The sequence below is a fragment of the Cyanistes caeruleus genome, chromosome 1, assembly GCF_971803275.1.
Source record: "Cyanistes caeruleus chromosome 1, bCyaCae1.hap1.1, whole genome shotgun sequence".
In the NCBI taxonomy this organism is placed as follows: domain Eukaryota; kingdom Metazoa; phylum Chordata; class Aves; order Passeriformes; family Paridae; genus Cyanistes; species Cyanistes caeruleus.
The window spans coordinates 83,997,157-84,014,882 of NC_141701.1; the positions used below are offsets into that span (position 1 = coordinate 83,997,157).

General features: G+C 39.5%; 1 protein-coding gene and 1 long non-coding RNA gene across 2 annotated transcripts; one reads left to right on the forward strand and one right to left on the reverse strand.

Annotated features, from left to right (window-relative positions):
• Positions 1-3,119: 3,119 nt before the first annotated feature.
• LOC147655668 (uncharacterized) lies at positions 3,120-9,182 on the reverse strand. Its single transcript, XR_015289765.1, has 2 exons — positions 9,025-9,182; positions 3,120-8,914 (listed from the first exon to the last, which is right to left on the reverse strand). It is a non-coding gene; the product is annotated as an uncharacterized LOC147655668 (long non-coding RNA).
• LOC111923854 (ovalbumin-like) lies at positions 4,170-11,424 on the forward strand. Its single transcript, XM_023919796.2, has 8 exons — positions 4,170-4,292; positions 5,697-5,880; positions 6,516-6,566; positions 7,117-7,245; positions 7,898-8,015; positions 8,693-8,835; positions 9,012-9,167; positions 10,291-11,424. Exons 2-8 carry the CDS (start codon positions 5,713-5,715, stop codon positions 10,684-10,686), a joined length of 1,161 nt encoding a protein of 386 aa, XP_023775564.1. The 5' UTR covers positions 4,170-4,292; positions 5,697-5,712; the 3' UTR covers positions 10,687-11,424.
• The last annotated feature ends 6,302 nt before the right edge of the window (positions 11,425-17,726 follow it).

The window sequence follows — 17,726 nt, forward strand, 5'->3', positions numbered from 1 at the left end:
GCATTTGGTCTTGGACAGAATGAAATCACCTTTACCATCAGAGACATGTTGCTTCCACAGAAGGATATGTGGCATGTATGGAAGTAAGGCAAAGGCTTTGCATGTATGTGAGGCTAAAACTCATTCAACCGCAGTGAGGATGTTTTTCAAGTTCTGAGTCAAAGACTCCTATCCAACCTGGGGGATGTGATCATTGAAAATTATGCCATGAAGGTCACATCAACCTATGTCAGGAGGAGCAGTAAGAAATCCATGGGAGAGCAGTAAGAAATCATCATTTCTACAATGATGTCTAAGCCTGTGTCAGGTTGAAATGAATAAAGGTATGTAAGACATCATACAGGATATTGCAATGACAATTTAGGACAATGACAAATGTCCTGTCACAGTCTGTGAGGGATCAAGGAAGCACTGCAGGCCACAGTGCACACCTCCAGTGGCATACAGCTGTTTCAGAAAGGTGGGCTATGGGCACCTGTCTGAAGGAGCTTGATCAGATACTTTATTTGCTTTGTACCGGGGAAAAAACAGAACCACAGAACAATGGAGAGAGAAACCATCATCAATAGCTGCAGCATCTAGGTTTGCAATAATAACAAGCTAGACAGTCAGCTGCAATCAGTAAATCTCTCTGTGAATGCTTGCCTCTGTCCCTGATTGAAAGCCACTTCTAGAGTCACAATGTGGAATGCAGACAAACAAAACACAATTAATATGCTCCCTTCTATTGGCAAAAGAGCAGGAACAAAAACAGAACACAATCCTGAGTTCTGGGCAGGTTTTTGTGATTGGATGAGAGGCTTTGTTCTGTGAGCTGACCTGGACTTCATATCCTTTTGTAGAAGTACCTTTTACATTGTCAGTTGTCCAAAGCTCAGGTACTCAAGAGTCTGTTGGTTTAGGGACAGCTCCACAATTAAATGCCTGGCAAAGGAAAGGGCAACTGAGCCTTAGCTGACCTCTTTCTTGGGACAAGCATTGTCAAACAAGGATGTGTGACTGAACTGTTTGTACTGCTTTGCACAGCTGTGCTGGACAGGGTAATCCATTGTCAGTTGTCCCAGGTAGTCTTCCAAATGCAGGAAAGTTTGCTTACTCTAGACTTCATGTCAAGCAGACTGTACGAGACCTTCATGTGTTGATGCTATGCTGGTGGTCTGCTATGATCTTCATTTGCTCATGGGTATATTCTGTTGCTTAAAACTGGCCTTGCATTAATTCCCAGTCTGAGCACAGAAAACCACACCAGACTCCTCATAAAAGAACACAGCCTGCCTTTATCAAACATTATCACAGCAGAGTTTATTATCCTCCATATATTTGCTTATTGTGGATGTGTTTTGAACCTGAAACACCAATTCTTGGAGAGAAAATATGATTTTTTGTATAACTCATGGAAAAAGCCTCTATATTAAATGCATACAAAGCTGCCCTGAAGATCTGGAACCAGATACTACACAGAAGTCAAGTTTTATGTCTCACCAGATATAAAAAAACCACTGGGATAATTTTTTTTCTATTCTTGCATTGTGATGGTGTGAAAAAAAAAAAAGATCACTAATGAAAGTGCAGTTTCTTCCTGAATATGTTTGTAGGTCCTAAAATTCCTCATCATGTAGGCCATATGTGATGAGCTGGACTTGTGATACAGGTCTGGACACTTCTGTAATTCATGAGTGATCAACCAGACTAAGGGAATGGGAATCATGGTTGTTTAGCAGAGAGTGTTGGAGGACATTTAAAAGACAGATTTCACTGAGGTAAATGCACTGACCAACTCTTACATGCAGCAATGGAAGACCAATGTGGTGGAAGCAGAACTAAACCCTTGTAGACACAAAGTGGCCCTGAACAAAAAAGGAATAAAGAGTGAAAATAGTGGCATAAATCTGAGATGTACTATAAACAATGTGAGAAAACAGCTCATTAAGTGAAGACACACAAGTTCAAAGAATCATGGAGTATCTCAAATTGGAAGGGAACTATGAGGATCATTGAGTTCAGCTCTCTGATCCTTGCAGGACTACCTACAAATAAACCATATGACTAAGAGCATTGTCCAGACACTCACTGAACTCTGACACACTGGGTGCTGTGACCACTTCCCTGGGGAGCCTGTTTCAGGGTGTGACAGACCATCCTCTGGATGAAGAACCTTTTTACAGTGTCCAATCTGAGCTTCCCTTGATGCAGCTTCATTCCATTTCCTTGTGGCCCATCACAGCTCACCAGAGAGAGGAGAGCAACACCTCCCCCTCCACTGCACCCATTGAGGAAGTTGTAGGCTGAGATTAGGTCACCCTTCACCCTCCCATTCTTGTCCTTGAGGCCTCTCACTCTCCTCTGTCCTCTTTGTCACTCTCCTCTGTGCACACTCTTATAGTGTGATGTCCTTCTTACACTGAGGTGCCCAAAGCTGCACACAGGACTCGAGGTGAGGCCACATCAGCGCAGAGTAGTGGAAAATAGCATAGTTTGGGTTTCAAGGGACACTAAGATGCCCCCTGCCACTGGCAGGGTCAATCACCTCCCTCAGGCAGCTGGTGATGCTGAACCTGATGCACCCCAGTATGTGGTTGGTGCTTTTGGCTACCAGGACACACTGTTGACTCAGATTCAACCTGCCATCAGCCCAAACCTGCAGATCTCTTTATGCAGGACTGTTTTAAACTTCTCATCCCCAATCTGTACTTGCAATGAGGATCACTCCATCTTGCACTTGCTCTTGTTAAATTTCTTACATTTGGTGATTGCTGAGCTCTCTTGCCTATGCAGGTATCTTTCTAAGATCCTCGAGGGAGTTCACAGCTCCTCCTAGCTCATCATAGCTAGCATATACCCACTTTGGCATGTCCACTTCAGCTTTTTCATCATCATCTTAGAGGGATTACTGATAATCATTATTTTGTGGGCACAAAGCTTAACAGGAAACCAATGTGTGATACATGCCCTGTGACTTGGGGTCCAGGCACACCTCCCACCTCTCTTAATCATATGTCAGATGTTCTTTTGACTACCTGGCACCAGAAAGCACTTCTACCTCTCCTGATGTCCATGTTACCACCCCACCTCACCTCCTGAGCGACACACGGACAGATAGCAACTCATCAAGGGGAATGTAGATTTATATGGCACATTTATTTTCACAAGAGGAAGCAGACTGAGGCAAAGAACACTGCACTGACTAAGCTTTTGACAGCAGTACAGGAGCCTAGTCTTAACAGAGATCACAGTTATGCCCCATGTGTTCTAAAGAATTATGTGGTACAGACTTTGGGATCCTCCTCCTGCCTTCCCCCCCTTCTCCCCATGCTTTTAGTAATCACACAGTGCTTTGCAGAGGTCAGAATGGTTTCTTAACTGTTTGTCCATTCTATTATTTCAATACAGAACAATAGCTCTTATAAGTGAAATGCATTTATAACTGAAATATATTTGCTATTGTGTATTATAAGTGTCCCACAGACCATGAACACTCCTCTAGTTGGATTTCACAGTGCCTCCATCATCTGTCAGGCCATTAATTTACTTAGGGAAGATCTGAGAGATACAAGGCAAGTCCATACAGAAATATATTTGGAACTGTTTTTTATGTTATTTAGAATTTTATGACTCGCTGTTGACCCCTGAGAATAAAATACATTGCGATAAAACCTAACTAATAGAAAGATCTTTTATAAGTATTCCAGCTTCTCAAAGAAAATGTTCCTGGTTTTGACTTTTATCTCTATTGGTTTTGTCACATGAACCCTACTTTATTTCCCCATTTTTTTTAGAAGAATAAAAGGCTAAATCCTGTCCTCCCTTCTGTCTAGAATGGCTGCATTTCGAACATTCAGAAAGTACTAACAGAAAGAAAGTTCTGGTCTATTACTACAACCATAGTAACAAACTGACTAATTACTGATGTACTGACTAATAACTGCTAATTATGTGTGACATCAGTAGGGTTTTCACATTTTTTTTTTTAAACTGACATCCCAGTATCTAGTTGCAAATGAGGGATTACTTCCCAGCCTTTTCTCCAGCCCAATGGTCCTGATATACTGCTGGAAAACACTGCTATTCAGAATAAAATACTAATATTTGTTCTCTCTTCAATCAAACCCAAACCCATTGAAACAAAAACCTGACCTTATACCATTAATTTATTTTTATGGTGTCAAAAGTCAAACTTCTGAAGGACAGCAATGGGTGGGTCACAACTCAGACTGTATAAATTCCCAAGGGCTCAGCCAGTATACCCACATACAGCTGGAAAGCTGTTTTGCCTTTGGTGCTGAAGCTTGAAGGTAAGCATTTCTCCATGAAAATTTACCTTCTCACTGAGTTATTTCTTGTTTCTGACTAAACTTAAACAGAGAGAAATTGTCTTTTGTTTGATATTTTTCAGGGCAGAATATTTTCATTTTATCCTCTACAAATCTCACCAGTGTATATGCATTCTATGCTATCTTATTATGTGCAAAATCTGAATATTTGTGGTTTTGGGAAGATTTTTTAAGTTATTCTGTGTGCTTAAAATATTATTTTGTGCTCAAAACATGATTTTATGTCAGAACATTTTGTCTTCCCATTCAGTATTTTTTAAGATTGATTTTGACAGACAAGTAGTAAGTTTTCTTGCTTGACCTCTGGTTCAAAAGAGTGCATTGAGAGCTGAATTGTGGTGTTCTGTGAATTTGCTGATTTAGTGTGAAATTTTCTTAGGAGTTGCATTCCTGAAAAACACAATTGGTAAACAAAAGACAACATAAAAAGGTACGTGGGTGGAGAGATGTACAATTTTTAAATAACTTATAAATGGGAAGATGTACACAGGAAGGAAAGTGAGAGAAATATGTGTATGTCTGTATGTGTATATCCAAGAGGCCAGTCACAAAACACTTTGGTAGACTTGAACACTACAAAGAGCAACTTGAGATCCTAGCATTTAACTCCTACATAAGGGGCTGGATTTTGAAAAACAATTTAATTTCTCAGACAGGTTATAGTCTGAGAAAACATAGCATATTTAAGCATAGCAAGCTATTTTTGAAAGCACAATACAATGAAACATGAATTTTGTGCATCAGTCTTGCTCCTAGATTAGGTGAACTTTGATGAATTAAATTGCCTGCCCATTACTAGGGTAAGCTTCAGGCCTCTGAAGATCTACTGACAGTAAGTACTGTGCAACAAATAGATACTTTACTACACCTACTTATTTTTAGAAAATATAAATAGCTAACCTCTGCTTTTACCCATATCTCTCCAGACCTAGACCAAATGGAAATGTAATTTGCATTTAAATTTCCAGCTTTGCAAGTATATGAAAGAGATAATATTTTCTTTTTTTCATCAAGCTACTACAAAGTACTAAGGAATTGTAGCCTTCAGTGAAGGAAAATAAGTACAAACAATTGTTGTCTGACTGCTTTGAAAAGGTAAACAGAAAACACATACAGATTCCAGAGTTCTGAGGAGCTGTTACAAAAAGGTAAATGTGTAGAAATGCAGAAGGAAACAGATTTGTGAAAACAGTGTTTCTAACATGCACAAGTGGTGAGTATAGCAATAGACATGTTAACACAGAATGATTTCCAAATTACTTGTTTATACTTTATAGCCTGAAAACTCCTATTAAAGTGCATGTGCTGTGTGTGTATGCTGTTCCCATCATGACATTGTTATTGTGCTTCTGCTCTTTGCTCCAGGCAATACTGCTGCACAATGGGCTCCATCGGTCCAGTGAGCACGGAAGTTTGCAGTGACATATTCAGGGAGCTGAGAAGCCAGAATGTCCAGGAGAATGTCTGCTACTCCCCTCTGCTCATCATTTCAACCCTCTCCATGGTCTACATAGGTGCAAAAGATAACACCAAGGCTCAGATAGAAAAGGTGAGACTACATTTAGGATTTAAATCCTCCTGCTACTCCAGAGAGCCACAGCCCTCAAGTACATGATAATGTCCCTCAGAGGCTAAAAAATGTGGATCCCAAGTTACCAGAATATGGATCCAGGGTTATCAAAAGCTGTGGCCACCTGAAACTCCCAAGGTTAAACAAATGCATCAGCCTGAAAGCTTGAGACCGGATTTAAATTTTATCATAGTTTAGCAGTAGAATTCTCAAAGACAAAAATACATTCTAGTGACCCTTCTTTTGGAGTAGGGAAAGGAGACAAAAATCTGTAGGGAAAGAGCTAAAACATATCCCCTGACTGCAAAGCATTTCATGTGTTTCCTACAGCTCTCACTATCTTTACAGAGAGTGGCTGGCTTGTTACCTATAAGAAGGTTGGTATTATTGGTAGCACACAATGGAGCTGAATTCTAGATGTTCAATTGAAAAAAGGATTATCTAAGCAGGCAACAGTAGGCATGGCTATTCAGAGATGGCACAGATAGATTGCACTTTTTGAGTAATTCTCAGTTAGTCAACAGGTTTCCTTAAAACATTATGTGTTAATCTCAGTTGCATAACCTTTTTCTTGTCATACCAGTTATTCCAACTACTGTTATTCTTAATTACAGGCTATCCACCTTGATAAAATCCCAGGATTTGGAGAGAGCACTGAATCTCAGGTACAGAAAAAAATTCATCCCTTCTCTATGCCAGTTTCTCCTGGGAGCAAAATCTATCAGATAAAGCAGTCTCATAGCAGTTCCAACCCTACTCCAATGAGCAGCTAGTGCTCCTCATCCAGCATTTGGGGGAACACTTCATTCATAAGAAAGAATGGAGAAGGCAGGTAACAGAGAATTCAGAGCAAGCATAAAATGAAACCCATCACCATATTATTGGGCCAATAGGGGGAAATTATAGGTATTTGTATGATTAGGCCAAGTAGCTGATGCTAGTGGTTAAACAAGACTGGTTGGAAACTCATCTGCTGGAGCTAGATTACTGTAGCAGGTAATTAAAAGCCCCCCCAAGAATGGTATGAGGAAATTACAGTAGAAAAAGTAGAAAACCAGCACTGAATTGCATATACTGTATCAGCATAGGATGAACAGTTTTGTAAGCAGAAGCATCTGAACTACTCTACTCCTTTCATATAGTATGCAATGCCTACTCATCATTAAAATTAGGATAACGACATCTGTATATTTTATGTGTATTCATGTCACTCAGTGCGGCACATCTGTGAGCATCCACACTTCACTTAAGGACATCTTCACCCAAATCACCAAACCAAGTGACAATTATTCCATCAGCATTGCCAGCAGACTTTATGCTGAAGAGAAATACCCAATTCTGCAGGTGAGTTGCTCTAAGATCTGATCTGAATGTCAAAACTGTAACTTTCTATAATTCAAAAGCACTGTCAAAAGTCTAGGCTCTGGTAAAGAAACTTTCTTCCACATGGAAAGATTCTCTCTATCACAGCCCTAATCCTTCTTGAGAAAAAATGTAACTAGCCAAAAAGATGTCTGTGCAAAGTACCATAACAATCCAATCAAGTCAAGGCATAGTTAATAAAGGTAATTTTTGTTGGCAAGAGATAACTCCAACTCTTCTCAACTTGCAAAACAAACCTGAAAAATAACTTCAGGTTCTCAAAAATATTCCAAGGTTTTCCACTGAAAGGAACACTTAATTTCAAATTCAAGGAGAATACCATTGCAAAAAAAAATTTGAAGTGCACAAAGAGAAAAATAAACCCATACTTAACTGAAATGAATGTTGTTTTTAAATTAAACTCAGTTCTGGAAAATATTTTTTAAAAATGTGGGCATATAGTCTTGCTTGAAACAGTGCATGTCAAATCTTAAGATGCTTATGAACTAGGTCATGGTTTACTGATTAGCCTCAATAAGCAGATTTCTCATATTTGTTAATTTAATTCTTGCATTTTACATCTGCAAAATGCTTTGACATTCTGAACTGAAAATGGCATACTCTTTCTTTGCAGGAATACATACAATGTGTGAAGGAACTGTACAAGGGAGGTTTGGAATCTATCAGCTTTCAAACAGCTGCAGAAAAATCCAGAAAGCTCATAAATTCCTGGGTTGAAAGTCAGACAAATGGTAAGAGGAAGCCAAATATCAGCACAGGTATTTTCCCTTCTGCCACCACATTTGAACAACATGTGAGACCATTTAAATTAGGTGATGAAAAACCAAAACCTCTCCCTCTGCTCCTTTTTCTGAATGGTAGATCAGTTCCCAGATACAGAACTATAATCTAAAATTTATTTTTTTCCCTCACACACCCCCCCTTTAGAGGACTCTCTCTATCTGCAAAGGCTTTACAGATATGTAATACTTCCAGTCCCAATAAAAGGGACAGAACTAAAATATGCTTTTTACACATTGATAAATTTTTTACACCAATGTTTCAACTTTTGTTTGAAGCAAAAAAGTATTAAATGTTCGGTTGGGAGACCATCCTAGAATAAAAGGCTTCAATGTTTTTTCCTGTTGTCACAAAATATACTAATTCTGAACCAAGTAAATCTCTGGATCATATATCTCTCACTATATTTCTTCATAAGGAGACAAACAACAGCCATTGCCAACAGCAGTAAGCAAATCAACATTGGAACTACAAGATAACAGCTACAAAACCAAAGCAATGTCCTTGCCCTTCTCCCTCCTTCCCACAAATTCTTTACCCTCCATTTAATGTTGTAATTGCCAAGTAAGATGTGTTACATGCAGATGTTATATACATACATGTTCTCTTTTCCTATGCATTTTGAAAGGGTCCATCAAAAATATCCTTCAACCAAGCTCCGTGAGTTCACAAACTGATATGATCCTGGTCAGTGCCATCTACTTCAAAGGACTGTGGGAGAAAGCATTTAAGGAAGAAGATACCCAGACCGTTCCTTTCAGAATTTCTGAGGTTTGTGAGCATACATCACTTTAAAGGTGTCATCTTCTAGAATTTATGAAGGGAGTAGACATGTTGCTGTACAATCTTCCTGAAAAAGAGCAATTATCAGCTTTAACCATAAATAGGCAATTCTACACTCTAGGAATAATCTTAGGGAAAAAAAATTATTCTCTTTGACTTTGCAGCAAGAAAGCAAACCTGTGAAGATGATGTCTCAGACTGGTACATTTAAAGTGGCAGAGATCCCTTCTGAGAAATGTAGGATCCTGGAGCTTCCATATGCCAGTGGTCGGCTGAGCCTGTGGGTGCTGTTGCCTGATGACATCTCTGGCCTGGAGCAGGTATGGCCCTGGCAGCTGGGTTTCAGAAAATCATAAACACAGTGGGATTTTAGGTGCAAAGAAGTTCTCCACATTAAAGTTATCTTAAAGCACATCCCTACCACAGATCTGAATATTGGCAGCGTGAGATTGTTGCATAGAGGCACACAGCTGTCCCTATGTTTGTGCTCTAAAGCTCTAAAGTCTCTATGTGTGTCTCTAAAGTTTGTGCTGAGGATGGATTGCTAAGCAGCTGCTTTACCGGGTTAAATTTTTGTCACTGTAGAACAGATTTTTCTCAGATAAACAGCTGTTACTCCAGCAGCTTGAGCTCCAAAGGTTTTGTATCTCAATTTCTGCATACTGAGGAACTCACCAGGAAGTTCATGTTAGCTTGAGTATTTGTAATTATTGAATGATTTAACAGCCTTCAACATGCTTCCTTCATAGCTTCAAAAATTAAACTATCTAAAAATTGAACATGAGTACTGGACTGGTTAAAGCAATTAATTAAAGTAAAACATACAAGACATATTACTGTTGATATGAAAATAACATAGCCATTAGCAGGAATGCAATTTGAATATGAAGAGTTATGCAATAAATCTGAGTTAATTGAAATGATTGTGCAGTAACTCAAATTATAAAATATAAAATTATAAAAATAAAGAGTAATTTGAAATGAGATAAATTTCTTCAGTAATAAATGAGCTATCAGTTATTACTGAAGAAATTTAGCTGTGTTCAAATGCCTCTGGATACTTCAGGTATTAGTAAAACCATTAACACTTACCTGGAAGTCTTAAATGTAGATAGAGCTTACAACTCAAGCACAGAATGACTTTTGGAATACATTTCTGAAGAAAAGAAGATAAATAGGTCAAAAGTTTTGGGAAATTTGCTGAGTAGCCATCTAATTAAGACTATTAATTGGCAGTGAGCTTATTAAAGAAATAGAAAGCAGGACAGAGAAGAGAATCATGGTTTGCTTTCCTTTTCTAGACACATTCATCCATATATACCCAGAAAATACACCATAACAAGAGCAATCAGTTTAAGAAAAAAACCACTCAAATGGTACTGCATTTCTACAAAAGAAGTTGTGCTCTCATCCCAGAGATCTAATTTGTTTGTTTCCTTGCAGCTTGAGACCGCAATCACCCCCGAAAATCTCAAGGAATGGACCAGCTCTAGTAAGATGGAGGAGAGGAAAATTAAAGTCTATCTTCCCCGCATGAAGATCGAGGAGAAATATAACCTCACATCTGTCTTAAAATCCTTGGGTATCACCGACCTGTTCAGCTCATCAGCCAATCTCTCTGGCATCTCTTCAGCAGAGAGCCTGAAGGTGTCTGGAGCATTCCATGAGGCATTTGTGGAGATTTATGAAGCAGGCAGTAAGGTGGTACGCTCATCAGGAGCTGGGATAGATGACACAAGTGTCTCTGAAGAGATTAGGGCTGACCACCCTTTCCTCTTCTTGATCAAGCACAACCCAAGTGACAGCATCTTGTTCTTTGGCAGATGCTTTTCCCCTTAAAGAGAGGAAAGCTGAAAGAGTTTCTGTCCCTCATAGCAAGAAGCAAAGTGCTGCAGTATCAAGGGTAAAAAGAAACACAAACTTTCTCTTTTATCCATATTTTCTAAAACCAGAAGGCTTTATTTAAAAAAATAAAAAAATAAAAAAAAGAAAAGAAAAGGAGGTTAAGGCAGACAAATTTTGCCAGGAAAGCAGAGACCTTTTGCCCTTCCTTTCTGCTGAGTATTATTATTAACTCATAGATGAAGAATTAAGGGAATGAAAATCTGACCCAAAGAAAGCATGAGCATTAACAGAGATGTTCCTGGTTCAATTTAACAATAATAGTGCTGAATCATCACACTGAAAAAACACATCACTCGTTTCGGGAAAAAAATGCTGTCTTGTAAGTGAGCCAGGTTTCTTTACAGATAAATTTTGTGGTGACTCCTGTGGAATAAGTCACTCAAAATTTCCTAGACTAAGCTCTAAACTACTTCCAACCATACCTACTCTGACAATGCAATAGATTTTTATTCCTACCCCTGATACTGCAAGGCTCTTCCTCACTTTCTAAAGATGCATTATAGGAATCTTATAATTCGTATTTCTTCTCAAGCCTTTTTGGATCAATCATCATGACCAAGCATGGCAGGTTGCTATTCAAATTTTCTCTATGTAACCTATCCCTGTATATAATGGGTCTTGTGGATATATACTTTTGCTCCTTTAATCATAATAAAAACTTACTTAAGCAAATGCTTTTCATTTGGAGTATTTTAAACGCACCTGGGACAGGGTAATCCTAGTTACGTGTACAAATCTGGGGCTTTGGGTGGATAGCAAGTTGAACACGAGTCAGCAGTGCATTGGCAGCCAGAAAGACCAACCCTGTCCTGGGGGCACAGCATGGCCAGCTGGGCAAGGGAGGGGATTGTCCTGCTCTGCTCTGAGCTGGGGCAGCCTCACCTCCAGTGCTGGGGGCAGTTCTGAGTACCACAATGTAAGAAGAAGATCACACTCTAGTGTGTGCAGAAGAGAGGGACTGAAATGGTGAAAGCTCTCAAGGTCAAAAGTTACAAAGAGTGTCTGAGGTCACTTGGCTTGTTCAGCTTGGAGGAGAGAAGGCTGAGGGGTGATCTCATCTCAGCCTACAACTTCCTCAGTGGGGGCAGGGGAGGTGGAGGTGCTGTTCTCTGTCTGGTAACTAGCAAGGGCATGAGGAAACGGTATGTATCAGGATTGGACATCAGGAAAAGTTACTTCATCCAGAGGGTTGGTCACTGGAACAGGCTTTCCCAGGGAAGTGGTCATAATGCCATGCCTGTTAGAGTGCAAGGAGCATCAGGACAATGCTCTTAGTCATATGGTTTATTTATAGATAGTTCTGTGAGGAGCAGGGAGTTGGACTTAATGATCCTTATGAGTCCCTTCCAACTTGAAATATTCTATATTCCTGTGATTTTTCTGTTTGAGTTGGTTCATTGATTTCAGAGAGGTGAGGATTGAGTCTCTCATAATTCTAAGGGCTAAGATAGACTGCCAGGAAGGGACCTGTGTGACCCATACTCCCTCCACTCAAACTAGTCAGATATAATAATTGCTGCACAAAACATGATTCATCCAGTTTCTCTGAAACAGCAGCTGATAAGCAGTCTGGAAGGCAGCTGGATATGTGCAGAATCTACATGCCACTGAGACACAGCATTGCCTCAGAGAACACAGGGGAATGGAAAATGGGAAGTTTTTTACTTATCTTTGTGGTGTGTTCACAAAGCTTTATGGGCTTTTACTCAGAAGCTAATAATCATGCTAGGAGATGGGATGTCTATGGTGAGTTACAGCTTTTCTCTGGAATTAATTTTTCACCTCTTTGTCACTGAAGGAAGGAAACATAATTGTGAGGAACTGTCACAAAGAAGCACCAGGAAAGTGAAACAGAAAAATTTTGGGGAGTGCAGTTACTGCAAGAAGGCTATGCTCTTTCCTGATTTCAGTAGGCATAGCATAGCTATCATGCAGGAAGGATTATAGTGGAATGTTTTTTTCAGTTCCACCACACAGTATTTGCTTGTTCTACTTGTTTTGGCTTCCCCTGGTCCATCCTCCAAAATAACACATACTTTGGCAGGACCCAGGGGACACGACTTGCTGATAGCAAACATGATCTTGCAAAAGAACAAAGATAACATGACACCACCTTCACTGGTATGTAAATAATTCAAATGTATTCCTTCACTTTCTTTTATCTTGGCTGATTGCTGATCAAGAGATAACAAATGGGAAAATTTATTGCAAGAGAGCTAACAGTGTGTTTACTATGGTCCCAGAGTTTCTGTTGATCTGGTCATGGAAATAGGGCACCTAAATTCCTATGGACGCTTAAATTTCAGCAGATTTGTTCTAAAACTGCAATATTTCCAGGCTGGTTTAGTTTTTATCAATTAAAGCATACTTCACACACAGAAGATACAAAGAGAACATCTGCTTCTGCATATAGACAGATATTTTCAGTGCTACTTCCTGATTTCTGTTGACTTCTGCTGCCAGCACAACAACAAGCAGTCATATTCTTGTCCTCAGTAGTCACTTCCTTAAAAGAAAAAAAATCCCATGCATTCCCAGTCCTGTTTTCAGAAACCATTTTGGAGTTTGGCAGATCATACCTCCATTAAGGAATGGATGCTGGAGTTCTCAGATCCCAGACAGAGAAATATTTGTTTGAATGTTAAAAGTTTCAATAGCCTTCTACATTTGAGATACTGTAACTTCTGTAATAACAGGCTCCCAAAGTACAGGACCCTAGAGGAACAAGCCTGGATCTAGCCCCAAGCTAGATGCCAGATATCAAACCTCCACCACTCAGCGCAGAACAAATCCTCTCCTTTGTGCCAACAAATGAGGCTACAACTTCTTCTCACCATCCTCAAAGAAGCAAAAAAGTTAGCATCATGTCCTAGAGACTTCAGCTTTCTGCTGTGTCATGAAGTACAGGTGGATTATGCTCTTGTTTGCCCACAGAATGTCTTTCAGCACAAGTATGGAAGAAGGCTCATACTCACAGCTTTAGGATCTGTCATTAGAGGCTTTTATTGCTTTACCACCACACCCCACATATATTTGTAATTTCAACGATGTAAAGAGAAAAAATTAATTCAAAGGATTAATGAGTTGTGCTTATACAAGACCACACTTGCTTGCTTTCTTGTGGTCTTATAATGGGAAGGTAATTCCTTATAGATGACAGAATTTGACCCTGAGGCCTTATTGTTTATTCCAGTACTAACTGTTCTAATACCTAAAAATGCAAGTAATATTGCTTGGTTGAACAAAGTCAGTTATTTGCAAAAATTGGTCTCCTGAACTTCACAGCATTGGAGAATAACTTGTGTTGGAATGGGCAGCTGACAGTCATCTGGTCTTAACTTCAGAAACACAGCAGGGCCCTTTGCAGCCAAATGATGCATATCTTTAAATTTAGAGAATCCACAGTATTAGGACTAATTTAATTCTAAATGTAAATCCAAATATGTAGAAGTAATGTAGACTATCTAGTCAGCTTAGCTTTCTCTCAACAAATGAGAGTTGGCCACATGTGAGAATGAGCCACACCAGTTCCTTCATTTTGATTCTCCCATGCCCAGTCCACAAAACTCTCACTGTTTTCCCTTACTTTTAAACCTCTTGGAGCCAATGCAGAATACCTCTGAAAATCCCAAGGAGTATTTAATCAACCATGTGAACAGGAAATTTTTAGGATGGCTGACAATACTTAGAAATAAAAGTGATAACAGATCACAGATAACAGAACATGCTACACATGTTTTAGTCCAGAAGCATAATTTATACTTGATCTACATTTTATTATATGGGAATATCACTGGGATATTGCTTGCACCTGGCCTCTATTTCCTCACTGCTACAGTATTGAACATCACAAGAGTTTAATACCATGTAGTCCAATTGTCTTGTAAAAGGAACAGTCTAAAATTGCATTCTACTCCCAGAAAACACAACAAAACAAAACAAAAATCCAAACTAATTTTGTGCTCTTTTTTCTTTAACTCATTCATCACTTTCCTACTTTTTCTATATGCTAGCAATAGCATCCCACAGAAGGCAAACAATCAATTTCTATTAGTGGCACCTTCAGAGGACAGGAAGAGGTTCCTAGAGGTGAGAAAATCCTTACAAGAAAGGCTGGCTTCTTAGTAACACAGGTAAAATTCCAGTTTTGTGGGTCTGATAAGAAGCCAATAAGGAGTGGGAGAATAGTGAGATGGCAGATGTGTTTTTATAAGGAACGGAATTACAGATCAAAAGGGGCAGAGGAGGAATCATTGAACTTCACAGGGCTGTGTGCAGAGCAGTTCTTCTTTCCTCTTCCCTCTTTTCTCTTTCATTCTGCCTCATTTCCCTTGGATGTGGTTCATTAACTATCTTTCCCCAAGGTGCTGATTATCCCCACCCTTACCATGCCCTCCTTTTTCCTCCTTGCCCTCCAGCAATCTCTACTTCTGTGGGCAGTGAGGGAAGAGGGTAGTGCTGGAGTCAAGGCTTGATTCTAAGAGGAGAAATGTCAGGGAGAGGAAGAAAGTGGGAGGACAGTTTACCCCTCCTACTGCCTGTAGGGACCATCCTCTATGAAATTACACTGTGTCAGCTACAGAGGCCAAGATGCATCTTTAGGAGGTGGGGGGAGAGCCCCTTCCTCCAGCCACAAACAGAGAGCCATTGCTCTGACTTTCCTTACACATCCTCTGGTAACTTTCCTTAGCCTGATGCTGCCTCTGTTCCACTGAATTCAAATAGTTTGTGAACAATGTGTTGTCTATCTATGTTCCCAGACAAGGAATTAGCAACCACAGAAGCAAGGGATATTAAAAAAGATAAAGGATATTTAGGAAGATGTAGCCAAAGATCTAGAAAAAGAAGAGAGATACACCAAGAAGAAAGAAAAGTCTAAAGCAGCTGAAAGGGACACTGCACTAGTTTTAAGCTACACAAAAGTTCTGCTTTTGGCTTTCAAAGAGTTACAACAGCCACAGATATCACTACAAAAGATAATAGAGCCATGAAGATCTCCTTACAGCTGAATCAAAAGAGTTTGGAAATGCTTTGGTAAAGAGCAGATGGTCATCAGCATAGTTCAAAAGAAGGTCCTCAGTGCAATACCTTTCAAGTTCACACTTTTGCCACTCACAAAAGTTTGAGGAACAAAATGAAAACTTTCCATCTTATTTTACCTGAGAGCAGAAATGGACATGAGATCATCTTGTATTACTTGTTGTGTATCAGGTCATTAATTCCTCCTTGGTTGTGAAAAGCTTGCTAATTTGAACCACGCAAAGGATGCCAGGTCTCAAGAGATTTAGATCCTTTGTGCAACAGGCAAGGAATGTGAGAGATGGAAAGATGCAATGGAAAAGGCATTGATGACACATGTTCAAGTGATGCTTATGACACTACAGCTTAGCTGAGGTCCTTGTCAATCCAGAGGGAAAATTCCAGTCCAAGCTCTCATTTTTGGGGTTTCCCTCTTCCAGAGCAATGCATTACTGCTGCTGTATGTGCACTTATCCAGGTAGTTCAGATCAGTTCCAAGGTTAGCTTAAAAAGCATGAAGTGATGAAGAAGTACCAGATCAGTGAACAGCAGAGATTTTCTTTACACCTCCTCAAGTGAGTATTGGAAAAATTCTCCTGACAAAACTTCTGAAAACACCAACTGCTTTGGGAAACTCCTGGTCATTCCACCAAGCAAGAATATTTGCAATCAAACTGTATGAAAACAGAGAAAATCTTTAACTGGGTTTCTTAAAAGAGAGTCTTTCCTCTATATTCTGCTCTGGGACATCAGCACAAGGCTCCTGTTTAGGGTGGGCACTTGTTTAAAAACGTGTGTTGAGGATACACTGACTTGCTATTCACATTCTTCACCCCATAATGTGGCACACTATAGCCACTATAGCACTGGAAGGGGAAGATGGGATCAGCTTTCTGATTCACAGTTGTGCAGCTGACTTACAGTTTCACCCTTTGTGAGATTTCTTTGGAAAAATAACAAGTTTCAGCCAAAGGACATACAAGTCAAACATACATCATTATTCATAATGCAGAACTGTGTATCATGGCTGAGAAGTTCATGCCACTCTTCATATTTTTGATGTCATCTGTGACTTGTGATACTTTTAAAATGCTCTCTATCTGAGTCATTCAAAGGAAAACTGCACCCTTGCACATGTGGAAACAGTATGCATATTCATTCACAGATAAACTGTCCCTTTTCAGATATACAGATCACTCCTTTATCAGAAGTGATGCTCTTCTTACCAGGGCAGAATTTCTCAGGACAAACACTGCCTTTATTAATTACAGTGCCTAAGCCAAAGCATGTAGAAGTAATACTAAAGTAAGAGGAATTCTGCTGGGACTGTCAAATTTTACCACACCTTTGCCTCTGCAGGTGTGGAACAAAATGCTTCAATAATATTTATACAGGAACCTCACCACACCCTTTGGGAACTCATAAGGTTTTACATAGTGTTAGAGTATGTCAGCAAGGATTACTTGGCAAGGGGAGGCTTGCAAGTTTACTTGTAGGTGGTGCACAACAGATCACTATCTTCTCTGTTTCAAAATAAAGACACGTGTATTATCGACCAAAGCTTTAAATGGAAAAATGATACTCAAAGAATTAATATCTCTTTAACTTAAAAACTATTTGAGATTTCAGGCTGATAACAACTTATCATTATACAAAAAATTCCTTTACAATACAGCCCAAAATCTGTTATAATCAGTCTAGGTGATGCATATAGGTTTTTTTTCAGTTGACAGTGTTAGGTACAGCTCATGCCATGCTCACAGTTACACTATGACAGAGTCATCACCAGGAAAGAGCCCTCCTTAGCACAAAAGATGTTATGTTTCTAGTCATAGAATAATATGCTGATTTAGAAGAGACCCATGAGGATCATTGGGCCTAACTCCTGGCCCTGCACAGGACACCTCAAGAGCTACACAATGTGCCCTGCAAGTGTTGTCCAAATGCCCTTTGAA